Genomic DNA, 19879 nt, shown 5'->3' with positions numbered 1-19879 from the left:
GTTATTGGCTAATTTCAAAACAAAAAAAAATATTTTTCTTTCAGATAAATTCACTTTAGTCACTTAATATGCAAAAGGTGCAAATGATTGAAACAAAATGTCTTTATTAAAAATTTTAAACTTAAGAAAGAAAACTCTATTATTAAAGCATTAAATTAGTCTTAAAAAATAAAGTTATTTTAAAATTCAAAATTCATTTATTTCAAGTAGGCCTAGTTTATAAGCATTTTTGAAACGTCAAGTCAGTCTGTTTGTAGTGACTCTACCACCGGTTCAGGCAGATTCTACTGAGAAGAGCCGGCAAGAAACTCAGCAGATTGCTCTTTTTTTTATATATATTGTGTAATTTCTTTTATTATATTTATATTGTGTAATATATTGTAAAACTCATCATATATTGTAATTCTCACTTTATACTGTTGATTTTAAAGTATACTTAATTCGATTCAGACTTGTTTGCATTGTTTGTCTCGCTGAGTAACTAATGAAATATAATAAACCAACCTTCTTACTTATACAGACTATTTTTAAAGCTCGAGAGCATTTCTAATATTTATCAAATATATCAATGTATTACATAAAATAAAATCAGGATGTTGAAAATAATAAATAAATACACTATGACAATACACACATCGCCATCTAGCCCCAAGTAAGCGTAGCTTGTGTTATGGGTACTAAGATGACTGATGACTTATTTTTATGAATAACATACATAAATACTTAGAATATACATATAAACACCCAGACACTGAAAGACATTCATGCCCATCATACAAACATTTTCCAGTTATGGGAATCGAACCCACGGCCAATCGGCCGTCGAAAATATAAAATATTATATTCAATTCAAGAAATTATTTCATTATATCAGCCAGTAGTAAACAGCCTTTTTTCATTTAATACATATAATAATACAACTATTATGACGATGTGTTGTCGTCTTTTGTGAAACGTATCATCACTATATAACTAGGTTGGCAACATTAATATACAGAATGGAATTTTAAAACGTTAGTTCACTGCACCTAATTTAAAGTCTGACTCTAAGGGCCTTACAAATAAATGTAGAATAACGACGGAATAGTTATTAAGTGTTGTGTTTGGTATAAAAAAAAAAAAAATACCTGGCTAAGTTTGTTGTGGGCTCTTCTTAGACCAGGGCGCGTTTGGAACCCTCGTAGCTTTAAATTTAAGTTGGCGAACGAAGTTATCACCATCCCCTTACAATTATGTAAACATATTATATGTATGAACGCTTCATAAGTGCTTGAATTTGTATTTGATGTGACAATACACTGAATAACGATTCCGTCGTTATTCCAGAGTATTAAAGATTATGGGCATATTTACAAAATTATAGTATGGTAACCAAAACCAAATTATGCATTCAATTAACGTGGAGGTAGATATTTTACATTCGTTTGCTTTGATCGGGATCCATGCGATTCATAGGGTTAACTTTACAAGTTATTTTATAAGACTCTACGATTTTAACGGAATCTCGCACCAGTATATTCGATCGTACGGTAAAAGCGTGCGCGAAACACACCCCGGCTTCACACAGCGCCGTATGAAAGCTGAGATACAAGCGATAATGAGTCTTATCCGTCCTGTTTCTAAGTTTCAATTCCACTCTTCCGGGTAATTTAGTTCCTTTGTGGGAGCACCCTACGAATTCGAACTCTTCGGTTGTTACGTCTCTATTGTGCTCGTCGCGTACGCAAAGGTGCCAGTTCTGCGGCGCGCCCGGAGTGAATTTAACCCTTTTAAAATCCGATTCCAAACTCACGTTGAAATATATGATGAGGTTGCCGCACTTTTTGTTCACGAACAGATCATTTTTGTACAAGATCAAATTGTCTGGTTCTATGAAAGTGGGATCTGCGAGACGGACTCTGAACTCTTGGCACACGTTTTTCGCCAAATTCAGTATTTTAATGCAATGGTTGTTAGTGTCCGCTATGTATAGATATTTTCCGTCCAAACTGAGGCAGAGGCCGGAAGGTTCAGCGAACTTCGCCGGGTCCGTGGTCTCGATCATCGTTGGATTTAATGTGGTGACCTTCTGCGGGCCGATGTCCACTTTTTTTATCTTGTGATTGTAACTGTCAGCGATGTACAACTTTTTGTTTGATTCGCAGTACGCGACTGCAAGTGGATGCTGAAGTTTTGCGTCGACACCTATACCGTCCACGTCCCCAAAGGCGAAAAGATTCTGAAAAGAAACACTTTGAAGGTCATTTTGCTTATAAAAATGTATGCGTAACGGAATTTTTTTATTCCACTACAAGTTAGCCCTTGACTAGAGGCGTGCACTCCATAGATGCACAAATGCACTGCCTAGCCTAAAAATTTCATACAAATTGTATAGAAGTAGAATTTATATATTTTATGCCATCTTTCTGCTTTATGCCTACCCTGGTTAAACGCCTATGCACGCCACTGCCCTTGACCAATCTCACCTGGTGGTAAGTAATGATGCAGTCTAAGATAGTAGTGCTAGCATGTTAGGAAGTATGGTAGTCATACCCCTAATCGGTTTCCACGCGACATCGCACCGGAACACTAAATCGCTTAGCGGCACGTCGCTTGTCGCTAGGGCGGTTACTAGCCACGGCCAAAGCCACCCACCAGACAAGACCAGAGAAAATTCAGAAATTATAAATTCCAAAATTGCCCCTGTCGGGAATCGAACCCGGGGCCTCCTACTTCAACATTATTTCGTAATTCGATTACACATTGTACATTGTATGGAGTTTTTCTGTCTAAAAATTCTGGGAACCAGTCCATAGTTGCAAATTTTGGCGTTGATTCAACCCTGTGGCGGACTATATGTTACCGAGTTAATTTGAAAAACATTTAGTAATCATGGTTAAAACCCATCATTTCTTATTGAAACTGCCTGGAGGGTCTAAGCCATTCGCCCCTTTTATGAGAGTGGATTGTGCAAGGTACTTGTAATATGCTGAAGTTGACGATTAGTACCCATAACACAAGCTACGCTTACTTTGGGACTAGATGGCGCTGTTTGTTTTGTCGTAGTATATTTATTTATTTAAAAATAAGTACTAACTAATGGGTTTCGGTCACCGCCGCAGAGCGTGGAGACTTGTCCGGTGGAAAGCATCATTCTTCGTATGGACGAACTCTCAGAATCAGCAATAAATAATTCTGGACTGGTACCTGTACAAAAAAAAACGATGATATATTATATTATATAAAACTACAAATCTTACTTCCTACTTATATTATAAATGCGAAAGTTGGATGTATGGATGAAAAAGATGGATGGGTAGATGTTGTTACTTCACGCAAAAAGTACTGAACTGATTTTGATAAGACTTCACTGTTATATAGATTAAAAATCAGAATAGACAATGTGTTGACTATAATTTATAAAGAAATTTGTAAATTGGCCTCACAACTTGACACAAAAGAGCTCACCGCTGCGCCAGGGAGCTCGTCAAAAAGCTTTTTCATTGCCAAGCGTTTTAGTAACCTTTGTATATACATTTCTTGTGTGCGTGTGTATGTCACTGAATTCCTCCTAGACGACTAAGCCGATTTGAATGAATTTTTCTGTATGCGTTTGGGTGGCACCCTGGATGGTTTAGATTCACAAATCAGCCCGACAGATGGCGCTGGGGTCAGCTAGTACCTATATAATTTTATGTGTGTATGACTTATGAAAAAAAACGATAAAGGACATACCTAGTCTTAGTGCGAGTCCAGAGGGCTGCGCGAATGCCGCAGTATGGGGATAGGCGCTGTTCCGAGCCGCCTCCGCACCCGATCCAGCGATGCATATAGAAGTACCTGCAACGCAAGCGTGCGACTAAAGAGTCTGTAATGCCTCTAACATGGCTGTTTTAAAAGGATTTCAAGGGATTCCATATTCAAAAATAATGGAATAGTATATTATGATACAAGCGTGGTAAGTTTCGCTTTTCTTTTTGACGGCCGTTTTTCCCAAATTGCTCCTGCCTGGGAGTTTATGGACCCAAGTAATTTCATACAAGCCTTCATGCTTATAATAATAATAATAATAGATAAATTTATTAACCAAAATTCACAAGTAGCCATAAAACTATTATGGTGTAATCATAAATTCTTACGAATTTACCGTGTGGTGTACGATAAAATTTGTGACGTCGACAAAAGGTAACATCTAAATAAATTAACTAACACCCACCTACTCACTACATCACTACATCAATTATTCTTATGCGTATGGAGGTCCATGCAGTAGGAAAACGAAAACACTAGTGTGAATAATTTACGACAATCTTACAAACAGAACTAACATTGTAATAACCTGCAAATTATTTTAATATTGGCATTATAGTATTGTAATAGTTTAAATATTAGTTAAATACTACTATTTAATGCCATAAAGTTCACTGTAATAAAAATTAGATGAACCGGTGAACTTCGTACAACCCAAAGAAAGCCAATTCACCCACTAAAATTTTAAAAAGTTTTCGGCTGTTCCTTTTGGTTTATTTTTCAACAACTGCATTGTGAATGGCACCAGAAAAAACCCTTCAAATTCAAAATTCATTAAATTCAAGTAGTACTACTTCATAATGACTTTTTAAAGATCAAGTATGTCTGTTTGTAGTGACTCTTCCATCGGTTCGGAAAGCGGATTTTACCGACAAGAAGCCGACGGTTCTGCCGGGGTAAGAGCGCAGCTATATTACAAACTACCTCGTCATTAAGAAATTCATCAATTGTTACTCGCTGTATTAAATTTTTCTTAACACATTGTTTAAAATTATGCATTAGGATAAATCCTTACCTTCAGGATATGATTTATATTTCCACCATAGTGTATTATCGAGGAACAATGCCCAGATCTGATGCGAACCGGCACAAGCCACCAAAACGACACGACGTTTCACATTTTCTAAAAAAAAAAATTCAACATTACTTAATTTTTTTAAAAGTATTCATTTTATTAGTAACCTTGATTATGTTTAACCGACTTCTAAAATGAGTAGGTTATTAATTCGTCGTAATCTTTTATTTTCTTTATGTATGTTACCCGATTATTCGAAGACGCCTGAACCGATTTGAAAAATTCTTTTTTTGTTTCAAATGGCATACTTTCCAGGTGATCCCATTTAAATTTTATCGAAACTGGTCGAGCAGTTATTAAAAAATCAACAATAATGCAATTTTTTTTTGCTTTTTAGTTCCGGGGCGTATGTTGAAGTCGGTTTTTTTTTTAATTAAAAAATAATTTATGTATTATTAGTCGCGAAGTTAGTAATTGACGGAGCAGATTACGCACGCTGCAGGGCTAGCACAGTTAGGAGACAAAAAATATATCAGTTGATCGACACAGAGCGCTTTGCTGGACGTTTTCCTTTTATGCCCTGAAAAATGTTGCTCTGTTTACAGGCGATGCTTACCACACCACTTACCATCAAGCGTGTCATGCATACAGGGTATGCACAGGTTATGCAGATTATATAAAAACAAGAAATCTCCAGTACGATTTATAAAAAAATCTTAAGGCTAGGCATTGTCAGAGTTATGAAAAGCCTACCCTTAAGTATTTATAACTCGTAATGGAGATTTTCATTTTGTATCATCTGTTTACCCTATGCATACCCTCTATGCACGCCATTGACCATCAGGTTTGTTATCAGCTTGATCCATCAATAATAAACTATAAAAAAAAAATATTTTATGTTTCTTTTTTTCTTGTATAATGTGGTGTACAAATAAAGAGTTATAATAATAATAATTAAAAAAAAAAAACTCTGAGTTATTACAAATGTCTAAAGAAAACTGAAAAATGTTTACCTTTCTCTTCGCTGTCAGTGTCCGGGGCGGTCTGACCGGAGCCTGTAGGCGCGGGTGGCGGTGGCAGGAGTGGTCGAACGGACATGTCCAGGTCGGGCGTCGAATATAGAAGTACGTCCCATGGAGAGGATAACGCTTGCAGTCCAAGGCATTTTCCGCCTGAAATCAAATCAATCATTAAAATATTTAAAAGTAATCTTAGTACCCATAACACAAGCCACGCTTATTTTGGGGCTAGATGGTGATTTGTGTATTGTCTTAGTATATTTATTCCAATTAAAAAGAAAAATTAATTTAATAAACATAAAAAAAATTGATCATACTGATGTTCTTGAGAACATTCCAGACCAGTTGTTTCTAGGTTTTATATTCCAATCCATTTACACATGCTTTTATCGCATTAGCGTTAACACCGCCTTTGCACACCTAAACTAGTTTTTTATTTTCTTATTTTATATATTGTGGTTATATAGTGGACCCCCGGTAGTCCGACAAACATTTTGCAGGGCAGTGTCGAACTATCGAATTCGTCGGATTATAGAGTACTGCCTAAGACCCCCTATAGTCCGGATTTTTTTACAAACGAGTACCTTGTAATCCGACAAATTACAGATCCAATGATAAGATTCTTTATACATACATATTATATATACATATGTACATATATGTACTCTGAAAAACTAATTATACTTCATTATGTATGTCAAATAATAATCAAAAACTATGAATCAATTATGTAGTTTAAGTTTTAATTTTTTTTTGTTTAACAGTTTAACGGATTACAGGGGGCGCCGGATTAGACAGGGGCCCGACTACCGGGGGTCCACTGTATTTGTATTTTGTTTTCGTGTGTGCAAAGAAGAATTTTATAATAATAATAGTCCCGTGTACAATGGTGAAGCTATAATTAAGACAATAGAGTTATAAGCACAAAGGAAATACCTGAATCGCCTACCCGAGCCTGTTCCCCGGTACCAACGAGCACTTCAACGCTGCCCTCGTCAATGTGTATGGTTCTTAAGGCGTGGTTGTTGGTATCGCACACCACTAGCACTGTACTCGTCAACCAGCAGATACCTTGCGGTGAATTGAACAGCGCCTCGCTTAGCTCTGTAATAGAATACTTGGTGGTAAGATTCGGTCAATAATTAGATTTGCTGAGGTCAAAGTGTCAGTGAAACGGTAGCTTTTTACACAGGGGTGTTGTAATGTCTTACGTCCCAAGGGACCTTATCCTTGTAGCACAAGAAGAAGGGTAATCCCTATTGTTTTAGATATTTTACTTTTCACACCTGCAGGGCTAGCACAGCCTGGAGATAAAATTGTAATCCCTGACAAGGGATATAATTAAAGTATAATTAAAGCACGGGAACATGGAATAGGAGAAGTTTACCCCCGTTTATTATTATACAAGTATTATTTGGATATTATTTCCATTTGTGCGCCAGTGCTCTGAGAGTCGATAAAGCTGTGGAAGAAGATAATTTTTTATCCTTTCCCTGGGGAGTAAACTGTCTCCTGACCATGCTAGCCGTGTTTTCAAGACAAACAAAAAACGTTTAGGAGATAAGTTTTGGAGGGTATATTTAATAATAATATATAGTAGTAAGTGATGCCGTTATTAATCGAAGCTAGCTCTAAATGTTGGAATAAACATAATTTCTTCAGTTGAGGTATATTTCTTAATTGAAATCACATTAAAACCCATAAGGTATCCATGGGGTAATGGATATCAATACAACATTACATCCTCACGGTGTTTAAAAAATAAATTATTATTCATGCATTGAAAGCCTTTTTGGTTAATTGGCCTTGAAAATACCTGTGTGATCTGAAGCCTTTGTGAAATAAAAGAAAAAATTATAAGCCTATATGTTAAATTTTTTTAACCATTGAAAAGGTAAGAAAATGGTTTATTAAAATTTTAACAGTTTTTAATGCCTGCTGAACTTCAAAGTTTTTTTTACATTGCAGTGGCCTTTAATTTAGGTTTCAGTAGACTTTTCCCCATATAAATGACGGGCAAAGAAAGCTGTTCAGACATAAACATCTACACTCAAGCAGTTTTTAAGTCAAAATGTCTTATTAATACTCACTCCCGTCTTTAAATCCAGGTTCCGTACCGCCGATGATACGCAGTACGATTCCCGAACAGTCCGTCAGTACCACGCGATGATTTCCGGTGTCAGAAATCGCAAGAAACGGCTCTTCGCCGCGACCCCGGTAAAATGGATTCAGTGCTACCTACAATAATTTAAATAATTACAGATCGAGCCAAAACATAACTGACGAACGCCCATAGACAGCAAAATTCCGAAGCACATGCAAGGAACACGTTTTAAAAATTGCCGCTTGAGGCGTAGGTGTTAAGCCTCAAGTTGAGGCATACATATGGCGGCATCTTTACTTCACTTTTAGCTGACGAAGTATTTAAATGCAGTTTTAAGAAAACCAGAAAATATACAATGTGTTACAGAATTACGAAATAATATTGAAAGATGCATAAGTCTTCTAATAAAGTTTTAATTTAAATATACATAAATATTTTAATTAATTCTTTAATTATTTAAAATATTTGTTTTATAAATATAACCTAAAATAAACTATTTAAAATCAATTAAATCTAAAACGTCTTCCACACCACCGCAGCGAGGCACAGTTCCTAAGATGCTGGCAGCATTAAGATAATGATGCACAAGTATATTTCACAAGGAATCACCCGGTAATAATATGAAATCAAAAGGAGCATATTTATTTTTCCATAAAAACGAATTCAAAACATTCTAAGTGTTTACTTATGGCAACCCTATTGAATATAAAAGAGCGACACGGGTGACGTGTACGGACTAACTTGTAATGGAATAAAAAAACTATATTACTACCTATATTATACTTACTAACTATATTATTATTTGACGGCCGATTGGCGCAGTTTGCTGCGACCCTGCTTTCTGAGTCCAAAGCCGTGGGTTCGATTCCCACAACTGGAAAATGTTTGTGTGATGAGCATGAGTATTTTTCAGTGTCTGGGTGTTTATATGTATATTCTAAGTATTTATGTATAATATTCATAAAAATATTCATCCGTCATCTTAGTACCCATAACACAAGCTATGCTTACTTTGGGGCTAGGTGGCGATGTGTGTATTGTCGTAGTATATTTATTTATTTATTTTATTATTTATTATAATGAATCATGCCAAGCAGCATTCGAACAGCGTGGCGGGTCTAAGTATATTTGCTTGTCTCAAATTAAATGGTGCATTATGATGTGCGCTGACTAGAAATCTCTTTGGTGTAATTTAATATTGACTAGCTATAAACAACACAAACCTTACTAGGGAAATAAAGTATCTCATTATTTGTAGCTTTCACATGTGCGTTAAGTGAAATGGGCAGTGGTGCCGCTGAGATCCGCAATCCAAAGTGACGCAAGGCAGCTTCAACATACCACACCAGCTTGTCTTTGTGTCCCTCACCAGTAATTACAAAGAGGGGTTTGTTAGCTGGGCCTGAGAATAACGAGTTAACAAAAAATATTTTATAATAGCTATAAATGTGTGTTTGTCTTATTCTGGCTTAATAAATGACTACTGGTTGAATAGCATTGGCCTATATATATAGCCATACATTACATATACATACATACATTACATATAGCATACTAGCTACTAGTTGGTTCCAGAGTGATCAACATACAAATAGATTTTAAAAAGCGGCAATAAATCTTCGGCCTGCCTTCTAGGACAGTAGGTATTTAATCTATAGCACACAATTCTAATAAGCAAACTAGTAAATAAAAACAACTTTTTGCAAAAACACAATATTACATTCAAAATGATAATATATGTATAAAAATTCATATTATTAATGTTGTTGTTTCCATGTTTGATGTGTCTGTCTCTCTTTGTCTTTAAACCTTATCACTTTTTTTTTAAATCATAAGAAAACCAGTATGCAGAGAGTTTTCTACAATGTTCTCGAAAGTGTGTGAAGTCTACATACTTGTGGACTATAGCCTAAATCCCTTAAAACCCTTCTCATTTTGAGAGGAGACCTGTGCCATACAATAGGCCAGTAATGGGTTGACAGTGGCGTGCACTTTATGCATACACTGCAAAAAGCACTGCCTACCCGAAAATTTATACAAAACTCGTATAGGAGGAGGATTTTTGACGTTTTATGCAATTTTCCTGCTGTATGCATACCCTGGTAAGAAACCCAGTGCACGCCACTGTGGGTTGATAATGATGCTGATAAGTTTCATAGTATTATTGTATATTATATAGTACCTAAATGGTATATGTAAATTTGTGAAAATTTAAATTGTTTATCTTACCTAATATGAGTAGTGTTGGCCAACATCTAATTCCCAAAGCTTCCCACATAGAACTATCAGCATCATTTACAACAGGGTGGTGTATACCATACCGTTGCACTGCAGATTTTATGTTATCAGAATTTTTTTCATTGTTAAACTTTGCACAATGGACACCAATCTAAAACAAAGTTGATTTGAATAAAAGTTTTTGTGAAAAGTTTTTACTGATGTTTACATTTTTTCTATCCAATTCATTCCATTTGACGGACACACCCATTATTCACCTTGTACAGAGAAATTGACAGAAAACTTATAAATTATGAAGACAGTTTAAGAGGCACCTATAGTTATAGTACTACTCCGGCAGTTTTCTGCGAATTTGTGTTTTTTTTTAAATCCTCCAACTATTACTATATACACTATTTGTTGTACCTATTTACGGGTCGCATAAAATTACATAATAAGCTGTGAAAGCTTAGTGGTTAGGACTTTGGCTTCACTTTTGGGGACCAAGATCGAATTTCTAACTTTTAAAAGTTGTGTTTGTTTTAAGCAATTAAATCATAACTTGCTGTAAAATGGTGAATAAAAACATGCATGCCTGAGAATTCTCCATAATATTCCCCTAGGTGTGTAAAGCCTACACATTTGCACTGGGCCAGTTAGATGGACTATAACAGCCTAAACCTATCTCATTGTGGGAGGACACCTTTGTCCTGTAGCTGGTAGGGGATTTACATAATAATAAAATTATATGAAATAACAAGATGAAATACCATACCACAACAAGTCCACTATGAGGTTTATGAATTTTTTCCAGGTGTGCCAGATCAGGTAGAACATGATAACAGTTTATACAGCAGTATGTCCAGAAGTCTAACACCACAATTTTCTCTGAACAATGCTGAGATAGAGAAATAGGTTCAGAGACATTTACCCATTCCAAATCTACAAAAATAGAGAAAAAAAATCTTTAACCAGTTTTGATAGTGTAATTGTTACACTAAATCTAAAGAAAAGGGATAATGTTAACAATCTTGCAATTGGCAGTGTTCAACAAAAAGGATCTGGCCCACATTTTGGTTGATTTGAGACACTTATTAGCAACAATAATACCACATTTATACATCTGGCCATAAACATCTCAACATTTATACCACATTTTTACATCTGGCCATAAACATCTTAAAACTACCTTAATGTGGGTTGGAGCTTTTGTGTTTAGCTATGTTCAATATAAGCAATGTTTATAAACTTATGCATTCACATGAGGGAGAAAAATACTTTTTTTCTACTTGCTTTTCTCTCACACCTAAATAAGGCCAAAGTTTTGTAACGATGAAAGATAAATTTATCAGAAATGTTATATTATAGGAAAATATTTATAGGTAACATTCATCTCAAATTTAGCTATTTTACTATGTATTTTTGTAAGCAATTCATTTTTGATTCGGTCCTATAAGAGGTAGCCTTTACTATTAAAGGATAAATATTTTACTCTAATCTATTTCTTATTTTTATCTATTCTTGGCTTGATTCCCATGTACACACGTACACAATACCTAAAAATAATATTACTTTTTTTGAAGTCTTCTACAGGCGGGACCACTGCCGAAACCTTCTTTATATGGTTTGTTATTAGAGAATCTCGATCTGCTTCGTTGCTTGCAGCTGCCGTAGCTTCGGTTAAATCCATACAGGCCTGGGCCACGTAGTCTAAATAGCTGGATTCCATCTTTACAACAAACTGTTTGAGGATACAATCAATTTATTTCAAATAACCATTGTATTTGAATTCAAACTAAAATAGCAGCAAATTGTATTTTGGGTATTTTACTGTTGTTCTTGTCAAAACCAGTTTTTTGATTTGATTGATGTACCGTTGTCAAATGTCAATACGTAGGTACCCAATTTGTCACTGTCAAGCCCACGACGGGATATTTAGATCCTCTTTGCCCATTTTTACTTAGTTTACAAAACTATCGACAATGGTTTTATCGAACTTAGATAAAAATAAGTAATTACTACTATGTAAAATAAGTATTACTACGTTAAATTTATTTGTGGCTGCTATAAAACGTAGTATCTATCATATTAATCTGTGGAAAAAATTTGACAAGCTGTGTGACTTCAGAGTTGTGACATGTTTACAAAACAATAAGATTCCTTCTACGCCGTGACTTGTTTTAAGTTAATTTCTTTGTCAGCTGTTTCATTCAGGTTATGTTAATTAATAAACATTATCAAATCCGTAATAAACTTTATCCAAAAACAGTAAGAAAAATTATGTCCGAAGATGGATGCCATGTTTGATATATGTTACCTTACGCCTGACGGAAATAATGTTGAGCCTGATGATATTCCAAAAACCAAGGACAATGTGTGGATATTAGGGAAAAAATATAGCGCGATCCAAGGTTTCTCAATATTAGTAACTTGCAATTCTAGAATACATAGGTGAAAAATGATTTTTGTTTACGAGGTATTTTCTTTTCAGATTTGGATCGTATAAGGCGCGATATAAGTTCTATAATTTGGTGTACGTACAGAAAAGGATTCGTGCCTATAGGAGACGAAGGTTTGACATCAGACAAAGGATGGGGTTGCATGTTGCGCTGTGGACAGATGGTGCTTGGTGTAGCACTGGTTAGAGTTCATCTTTCGTCTGATTGGGTATGGACGCCAGAAACGAGGTAAATGTAGTTATTTTTCGGTTTCACTATTACAAAATCTCAAAAGTAAGTATTGTACAACACTACCTACTGACCAAGACAATACTGTTGAATTTGTAAAGAAAAATTTACTTCCATAATTCTAAAATGTCTTACTATATCCCTCTTAGGTCAGCAGACAAAAAATGTATTTGTTTGTGGTATAATATATTATAAATCCTTATATCGGAAGAAACACTGTACTAAAGTGGGCATTACAACTTGTAAAAGAAATTATGAATGTTCTTATTTTATTAAAGCAACCATTTCCATATTTGCTAATACTTCCTCAAAATTGTGTAACTTTGTTTTTTTCACATATAAGAGCTGTCTATTATTATAATTTTAGAGATCCAACATATCTGAAAATAGTTCAAAGGTTTGAGGAGAGAAAACAAGCTCCTTATTCCATCCATCAAGTTGCACTTATGGGAGCATGTGAAGGGAAGGAGGTGGGCCAGTGGTTTGGACCCAATACTGTTGCACAAGTACTAAAGTAAGGGCTCTTTTTTGGTTAATAATTGACAAGATGCGTAATGCCACTGGGCGAGGCACTGATGAGTTGCCTGCTTTTATAGGATTGAACAACTCCAAATCATATGATTGAGGAAACATAGTAAATTTAAGCTGGTTCTAAGGTTTGGCAGAACACAGCCTAAACTATCTGGTTTACACCCATTATATAATTATAAGTAAAAGAAAAACACTGAAAAAGTATCACCATTCTTAATTTTTATGAAATATAATATGCAACCATAGCATATATGTATGTATGAAATATATACACTATGGTCTCAGATTTGGATTTCAGCAGGCATTCTCTGTCTGATGTCAAACCTTTGTCTCCTGCCAAGTATTTTATCAGCAATGAAGTTTTACACATGTGTTATGCCATGACTCCTAGAAGATGTAGCTCTGAATAAGTTTTTAGAATATACTGGGCAAATATCAAAAAGACAAAAAGCACAAGAAATGATATCTAGAAAAGCTGTTTGGCCTATTACATAAAAATAATAATAATATAAATCTGTACCTTTCGTTACCGTGGAAGGTGGAGTGGTATAGTGATAACCTTACTTAAGTGGGTAAGGCTTCAGCTTTCAGCTTTCCTTTTGGGGGTCCCAGATCAATCCTCTCTTTGGAACACCTTACAAAAGAGCTAAGTTCAGCAGTGGACATCTATTGATTGAAATGTTAAGATCAATCCTCAGCACACAGCGCTAACTTTTCAGAATTGTGTTGTTGTTGCTAAATATGGGTTAGTTGTTGGTGTTTAGAATATAAAGTTCCAACATATTCTGCTGACACATCAACATGCAAAATTTTAACATTAAATGAAATCCCTACTAATATTATAAATGTGAATGTAGTGTAGGTACTTTAATAATTTGATGTTATTTCAGAAAACTAGTTGTATATGACAAATGGAGCTCATTAGTTATACATGTTGCTCTTGACAACACAGTAGTAAAGGAAGATATTTGTAAGTACATTTTATAAATCTAACACACTGATAACACTAACAGACCATGTTATAACTTGTTTAGTATCAAATTAAATTACCTGAAATCTTTACAAAGACCTCAATTTTAATTTTCAATTGTTATTATGTTCATTTTCTTTTCTTTGTTTTGTTGTGGGATGTTATTGTAATTTTTTGTACATCAACTCGCCAACCAGCCTTGGCGCTGTGAAGATCTACTATCTTAATCATTCCCTCCAATAAGAGAAGAGAGCATGAACACAGCTCTCTTCTTCACAGTCTCCTTAGATCTCTTAGTGACTATGAGAGAAGAGAGAATGGACACAGTACTCTTCTTCCCACAGTGCCATTATTTCTCTTAGCATCTCTGAAAGAAGAGAACATGGACAAAGCCACTGTTTCATTAGTTCTCACAATGTCTATGAGAGAAGAAAAACCTTATGACAATGTTGTACACAGTTGATACATTTTGAATTTAACACAAGTTAAACCATGGGATACAACTAGTATGCAATTAAGAAACTTAATGAAGCAGTTAGCACTTATAATCAGTTTCATTTTTCCTTTTGATTGCAGTGAAACAGTGCATTGTGAATAATGATAGAGGGGACACGTCAGACTGTCCAGACAAGCTTGTAGTTCCGGATTGGATGCCACTCTTGTTGATAGTGCCCCTTAGACTTGGACTAAGTGAAATAAACCCTGTGTATTTGGATGGGATAAAGGTAAATCTTATACAATCAGTCATATTGACGGCCGATTGGCGCAGTGGGCAGCGACCCTGCTTTCTGCGTCCAAGACCGTGTGTTCGATTCCCACAACTGGAAAATGTTTGTGTGATGAATATGAATGTGTTTCAGTGTCTGGGTGTTTATATCTATATTTTATCTATAAATTTTTCATCAGTTATCTTAGTACCCATAACACAAGCTACGCTTAATTTGGGATTAGATGGCGATGTGTGTATTGTCGTAGTATATTTATTTATTTATATTTATATTACAATATTCTTTATCTGCAGCCTATTAATGTCCTATTGCTGGGAACAGCTTCCTCTCTCATAGGAGAGACAGTTTTAGGGCATGTAATCACAACGCCACTCCAATGCGGTTTGGTGGGCTAAAACGACTATTGTTTTGCAATTCGTTTGCAGACCTGTTTCAAATTGCCGCAATCCATCGGCGTTATAGGCGGCAAGCCCAACCAAGCTCTGTACCTCATCGGATGCGTCGGCGACGAGGTCATCTACCTAGACCCGCACACTACACAACGATCTGGTTTAGTTGAGGTAACAAATAATCAATTAATCTTTAGTTTTAGAGTTTTAGTACAGAGCTTTTTGTGACAGCTTGTAGGGGGATGTAATACGTCAATGCTTATTTCTGCCACTAAACAGTATTACTGTGTTCCAATTTAAGTATAAAAAGTATCATTCTTATTACAATACGATAAAAAAACTATTTTCTTCAAATACTCTGAATCACTAAAACATTTAGGGTCCATAAATTACGTTAGGTGTTTAAGATAAGATTTGGTGTGTAAGATTTTTCAAAATGTGGGTTTCTTACGTTAACGCGTTGGATTGTTATTGTAAAAAGACCAAGTGATATTTGCCGAGACCCCCCCCCTCTCTCCAACGTAAGATTAGATGAGATTTGATTCGACCTCCTTCCCCCCCTTAAATATTTCACGTTTTTTATGAACGCCCCCTTACATATTATATTTTCATGTGGTCCCCTCATTCTCCTGAAATTTTGGTAATTGGACCACTCCAAACAATAGAGAGAATTTTGTGATCAGCATTAATTATAGACGAGATTGAGATCAGCAAAATAAACATACAGTTTTTTTTTTTAAATTCTTTATTTATTCAGGACTTTTTTTAACAATAAGAATGTCAGCCCCATCGTTCCCTTTACAAGAATTGATACTTCCTTTCTCTTATCTTAACTTAAAATCTAATAGCATTCTGGCTACCTCTGAATAAGGTGCCGCCAGCAGTGGCGTGCATTTCATACATGCACAAAAGCACTGCATACCCAAATTATTTTATATAAGTCGTATTGTGTCTTGGTGAAGGAAGACATCGTGTAAAAACCTGCATGCCTGAGGTTTCTCCATAGTTTTCTCAAAGACGTGTGAAGTTAAACAATCAACTCTGTGCCAGCGTAGTGGACTATGGCGTAAACCCTTCTCATTTTCTCATCGACGGCCGATTGGCGCAGTGGGCAGCGACCCTGCTTTCTGAGTCCAAGGCCGTAGTTTCGATTCCCACAACTGGAAAATATTTGTGTGATGAACATGAATGTTTTTCAATGTCTGGGTGTTTATCTATATACTATAAGTATTTATGTATAGTATTCATATAAATTATTCATCAGTTATCTTAGTACCCATAACACAAGCTACGCTTACTTTGGGACTGGATGGCGATATGTGTATGTGTGTATTTTTATTTTGGGAGGAGACCTGTGCCCTGTTATGGGTTGATTATTAATGTATTTTTTTTCAGAATAAAATGACAGATGAACAGAAAGAAATGGACTGCACGTATCATTGTAAATACGCATCGCGAATACCCATGCTCTATATGGATCCCTCTGTTGCCGTGGTGAGTATTGAGATGTTTTTTTTTTAAACTATTGAGTTTTAAAAATCCCGCGAAAACCGTCACCTTTTTGAGAATAAAAGGATTCTACGCCCGTTGCAAATTATGATCTGCATATGTTCCGACGTTATGCCACGTTTATTTCAACTGACAGGCATCAGGTATGCATTCTTTGAGCGGCCGAATTGGATTGTAATTTTGCGAATGATGCTGTATATTGGTATAAATTGCTTTAATTTTTAATACTTTTCAAACCTTTATTTTTAGTGTTTTCTGTGCCGGACAAAGAGTGATTTCAACGAGTTGTGTTTAACAATAGAAACGAAATTAATGAAGGAGAGCCAGCCTCTATTTGAAATCTGTGATAAACGCCCAGCCCACTGGGGACCAAGCACTAACGATATAGATTTACAAAATACTACGCTATTTGCAGGTAACTATTTCATTATCGGCGTTAATCGCAAGCGCAAGCCTAACATTCCGTCAACAAACTGTTCTACAGTTTGACGGATTGTTTGTAAAATATCTTACTGTACTAATCGTAACCGAAAATAAAAGTATAAAAAAAAGCAATTGGTATTTGCGTACGTTAAAAACTTTACTTACACAATTTGGGAATCCATAATTTCTGAATTTTGTCTGGTCAGATTAAATGGTCTAGCTATTTCATTATTCCATGTTCCCGTGCTTTAGTAGGTAGACACGTTAATTTTATCCCTTGTCAGGTGATATAATCGGGGGATATATTTTTTGTCTCCTGCATGTGCATATATTTAAGGGTGTGTGGAGTCTCCAGTCACTGGTCAGTATGTTGGATTACCGCGCTTGTTATTATGTAAGATAATAAAAATAAGTAAAAACCGAACTACTAGCAAAGTTATGGTGCATATATAATTTTTTATACACGGCTATTTCGAAGTGTCTCTTCGCCTATGATTTACATCTGTATTCTTATTCCTGCGTGCAGTACTTTAAGAACTGTATATATTAAAAAAAAATTACGCGGTGACAACCAGCTATGTTTTTAGTAACTTCAGCTGTGTTATCATTTAAGGTTGCAACTGAAAGAAGATCACACATACTTTCACATGCACATATAAATGCTATGTCAAGGCATTGCTCCGGTTATTAAAATCTGTCCATAAGAATTTCCCTTTCTGGAACCCGTATCTATAGAGTGTAAAACCTTTGCGCTGTGTTTTTATAACTATCCCTGTTCAATCCCAGGCGGGTATATTTGGGAATTTATAATTTCGATTTTTTTATGGTCTGCTCTTACCTTACCGGCTAAGATATGCCGCCAAGCGATTTAGCGTTCCGGCACGATGCCGCGTAGAACGGATTGGAGTACCATAACACAAACAGGTGAGCCTGTTACCATCTTAGACTGCATCATCACTTTCCACGATGTGAGATGGTAGTTAAAGGCTAATTTAAAAAAAAAAATAGTAAAATAAAATATAATCTAATATTATTTTACAGAATTTGAAGAAGTTGATAGACAGTTTGATGATTCCGACGACGAATTCGAAATCCTATGAAACTGGCTTCAAAACAAAGGCGATATCGTCGCTGAACTGAAAAAGTATGCTACATAATATTTTTTAAAACGCATCACAACACTATATTATGATCTTAAAACGTTCTGTATGTTATATTTGAAAGACTTTGTGTTAATTTATGCAATTTAAACGCATTTTACGTTATATATTTGTTTATTGTAAAGTAGGTAGGTAAATATAATTGTATGATGCGGAAATTATGAATCGTGCCACTAAACGTTTACCTACTAAGTTCTATACTCTTTATGAAGGAAATAGGTACATACAAACATTTATTTTTAAACGAGGGAACGATTATTGTATTTCAATATTAGACCTTCGCAAACCATAAGTTTACTCTTGGTAGAATTGGAAATCTTCACTAGAACTGATTGTTTCCCACTTAAACCCGCGCTCCTGGGCCGTTTGTTTCCAGCGGCTCCCAACGACTCGCTTGATGTCGTCTGCCAACCACGTTGAGGGTCGACCAACGCTACGTTTAGGTTTTTACGCATCTAATTAATGGTCAGTTTCGACCACAGAATTAACAACTATTCTGTGGTTTCGACTACCCATCGAAGCAAATAAAATAAAATGGAATTTAATACCTTGTTTTAAAGCTTAAATTCGTTTGCCAAGTGTTAAAGCAAGCGCTCTACGAATATAAGCTTTCACCATGTTCGGATAGACATCTTTTTTCATTTTCGCTTAACAGTAACTAAGACTTACGTTAAGGCTATCCAACACTGGTCAGAAAGTGGACACATGAGACATGCCTTCAAAAAAGTAACGTTAGGTCTTTTTTGCTTTATTGTCCAAAATACTGCTAGCGACAACCATAGCAGTTGTGGCCTCCAATGCTGAAAAATAATAGAGTTCCTTGCCACAACTCGAATTATGTATCGACTGTTTTATTCGAGACTTTGGGCTACCATGATTGTCGCGATAACAAAATAGTGCTAGAAACATATGCAACAAACTAATAAAAACTCCGCGAAGCCGCATTACACCAGTGGCTTTAGGCCGTGTCGCTGATAGCTAATGTATCTATTATTAGTTTGTTGGTCGCAAGTACAATAGGTTGCCTTGCCGCAACGCGAATTATTTACCGCCTGTTCATCCCGTCAGGCTCGACAGGCATTGGACTAGCTGTCCTTATGGAAACGACAGCTAAAATGTTGTTCCGTTGGAAGCGCCACATGACCGATTCGCATCGCATCGCATCGTGTGAACCGGCCGTCTGCGGTCGGCGGTCTGTGATAAATTACATACCACAATTCCAAACGAGGTCTTACACGCTACTTTTGTAGTTGTCTTAGTGGTCGATCAGACACAAAGTACTAATAGAAAATATATGTTAGATTAAAATATTATCTGCAACTATTAAAAGTCAAAGAA

The 19879-nt window shown here is 35.7% G+C and overlaps 2 protein-coding genes across 2 annotated transcripts; one reads left to right on the top strand and one right to left on the bottom strand.

Moving 5' to 3' along the window:
* Window positions 1-858: 858 nt before the first annotated feature.
* On the bottom strand, window positions 859-11990 carry LOC120637323 (NHL repeat-containing protein 2). Its single transcript, XM_039909113.1, has 11 exons — window positions 11717-11990; window positions 10920-11086; window positions 10157-10316; window positions 9151-9329; window positions 7914-8061; window positions 6760-6927; window positions 5818-5976; window positions 4805-4912; window positions 3715-3819; window positions 3077-3186; window positions 859-2218 (listed from the first exon to the last, which is right to left on the bottom strand). The coding sequence occupies exons 1-11, from the start codon at window positions 11871-11873 to the stop codon at window positions 1415-1417; spliced, it is 2265 nt and encodes a 754-aa protein (XP_039765047.1). The 5' UTR covers window positions 11874-11990; the 3' UTR covers window positions 859-1414.
* A 292-nt stretch (window positions 11991-12282) lies between these two features.
* LOC120636372 (cysteine protease ATG4B) lies at window positions 12283-18646 on the top strand. The gene is made up of 9 exons (XM_039907827.1): window positions 12283-12555; window positions 12636-12831; window positions 13199-13345; window positions 14253-14332; window positions 14909-15057; window positions 15486-15620; window positions 16845-16943; window positions 17208-17373; window positions 18423-18646. The coding sequence occupies exons 1-9, from the start codon at window positions 12435-12437 to the stop codon at window positions 18479-18481; spliced, it is 1152 nt and encodes a 383-aa protein (XP_039763761.1). The 5' UTR covers window positions 12283-12434; the 3' UTR covers window positions 18482-18646.
* The last annotated feature ends 1233 nt before the right edge of the window (window positions 18647-19879 follow it).

Source organism: Pararge aegeria, chromosome 3 (assembly GCF_905163445.1).
Source record: "Pararge aegeria chromosome 3, ilParAegt1.1, whole genome shotgun sequence".
Lineage (NCBI taxonomy): Eukaryota > Metazoa > Arthropoda > Insecta > Lepidoptera > Nymphalidae > Pararge > Pararge aegeria.
This window is presented reverse-complemented; position numbering and strand designations above follow the sequence as displayed.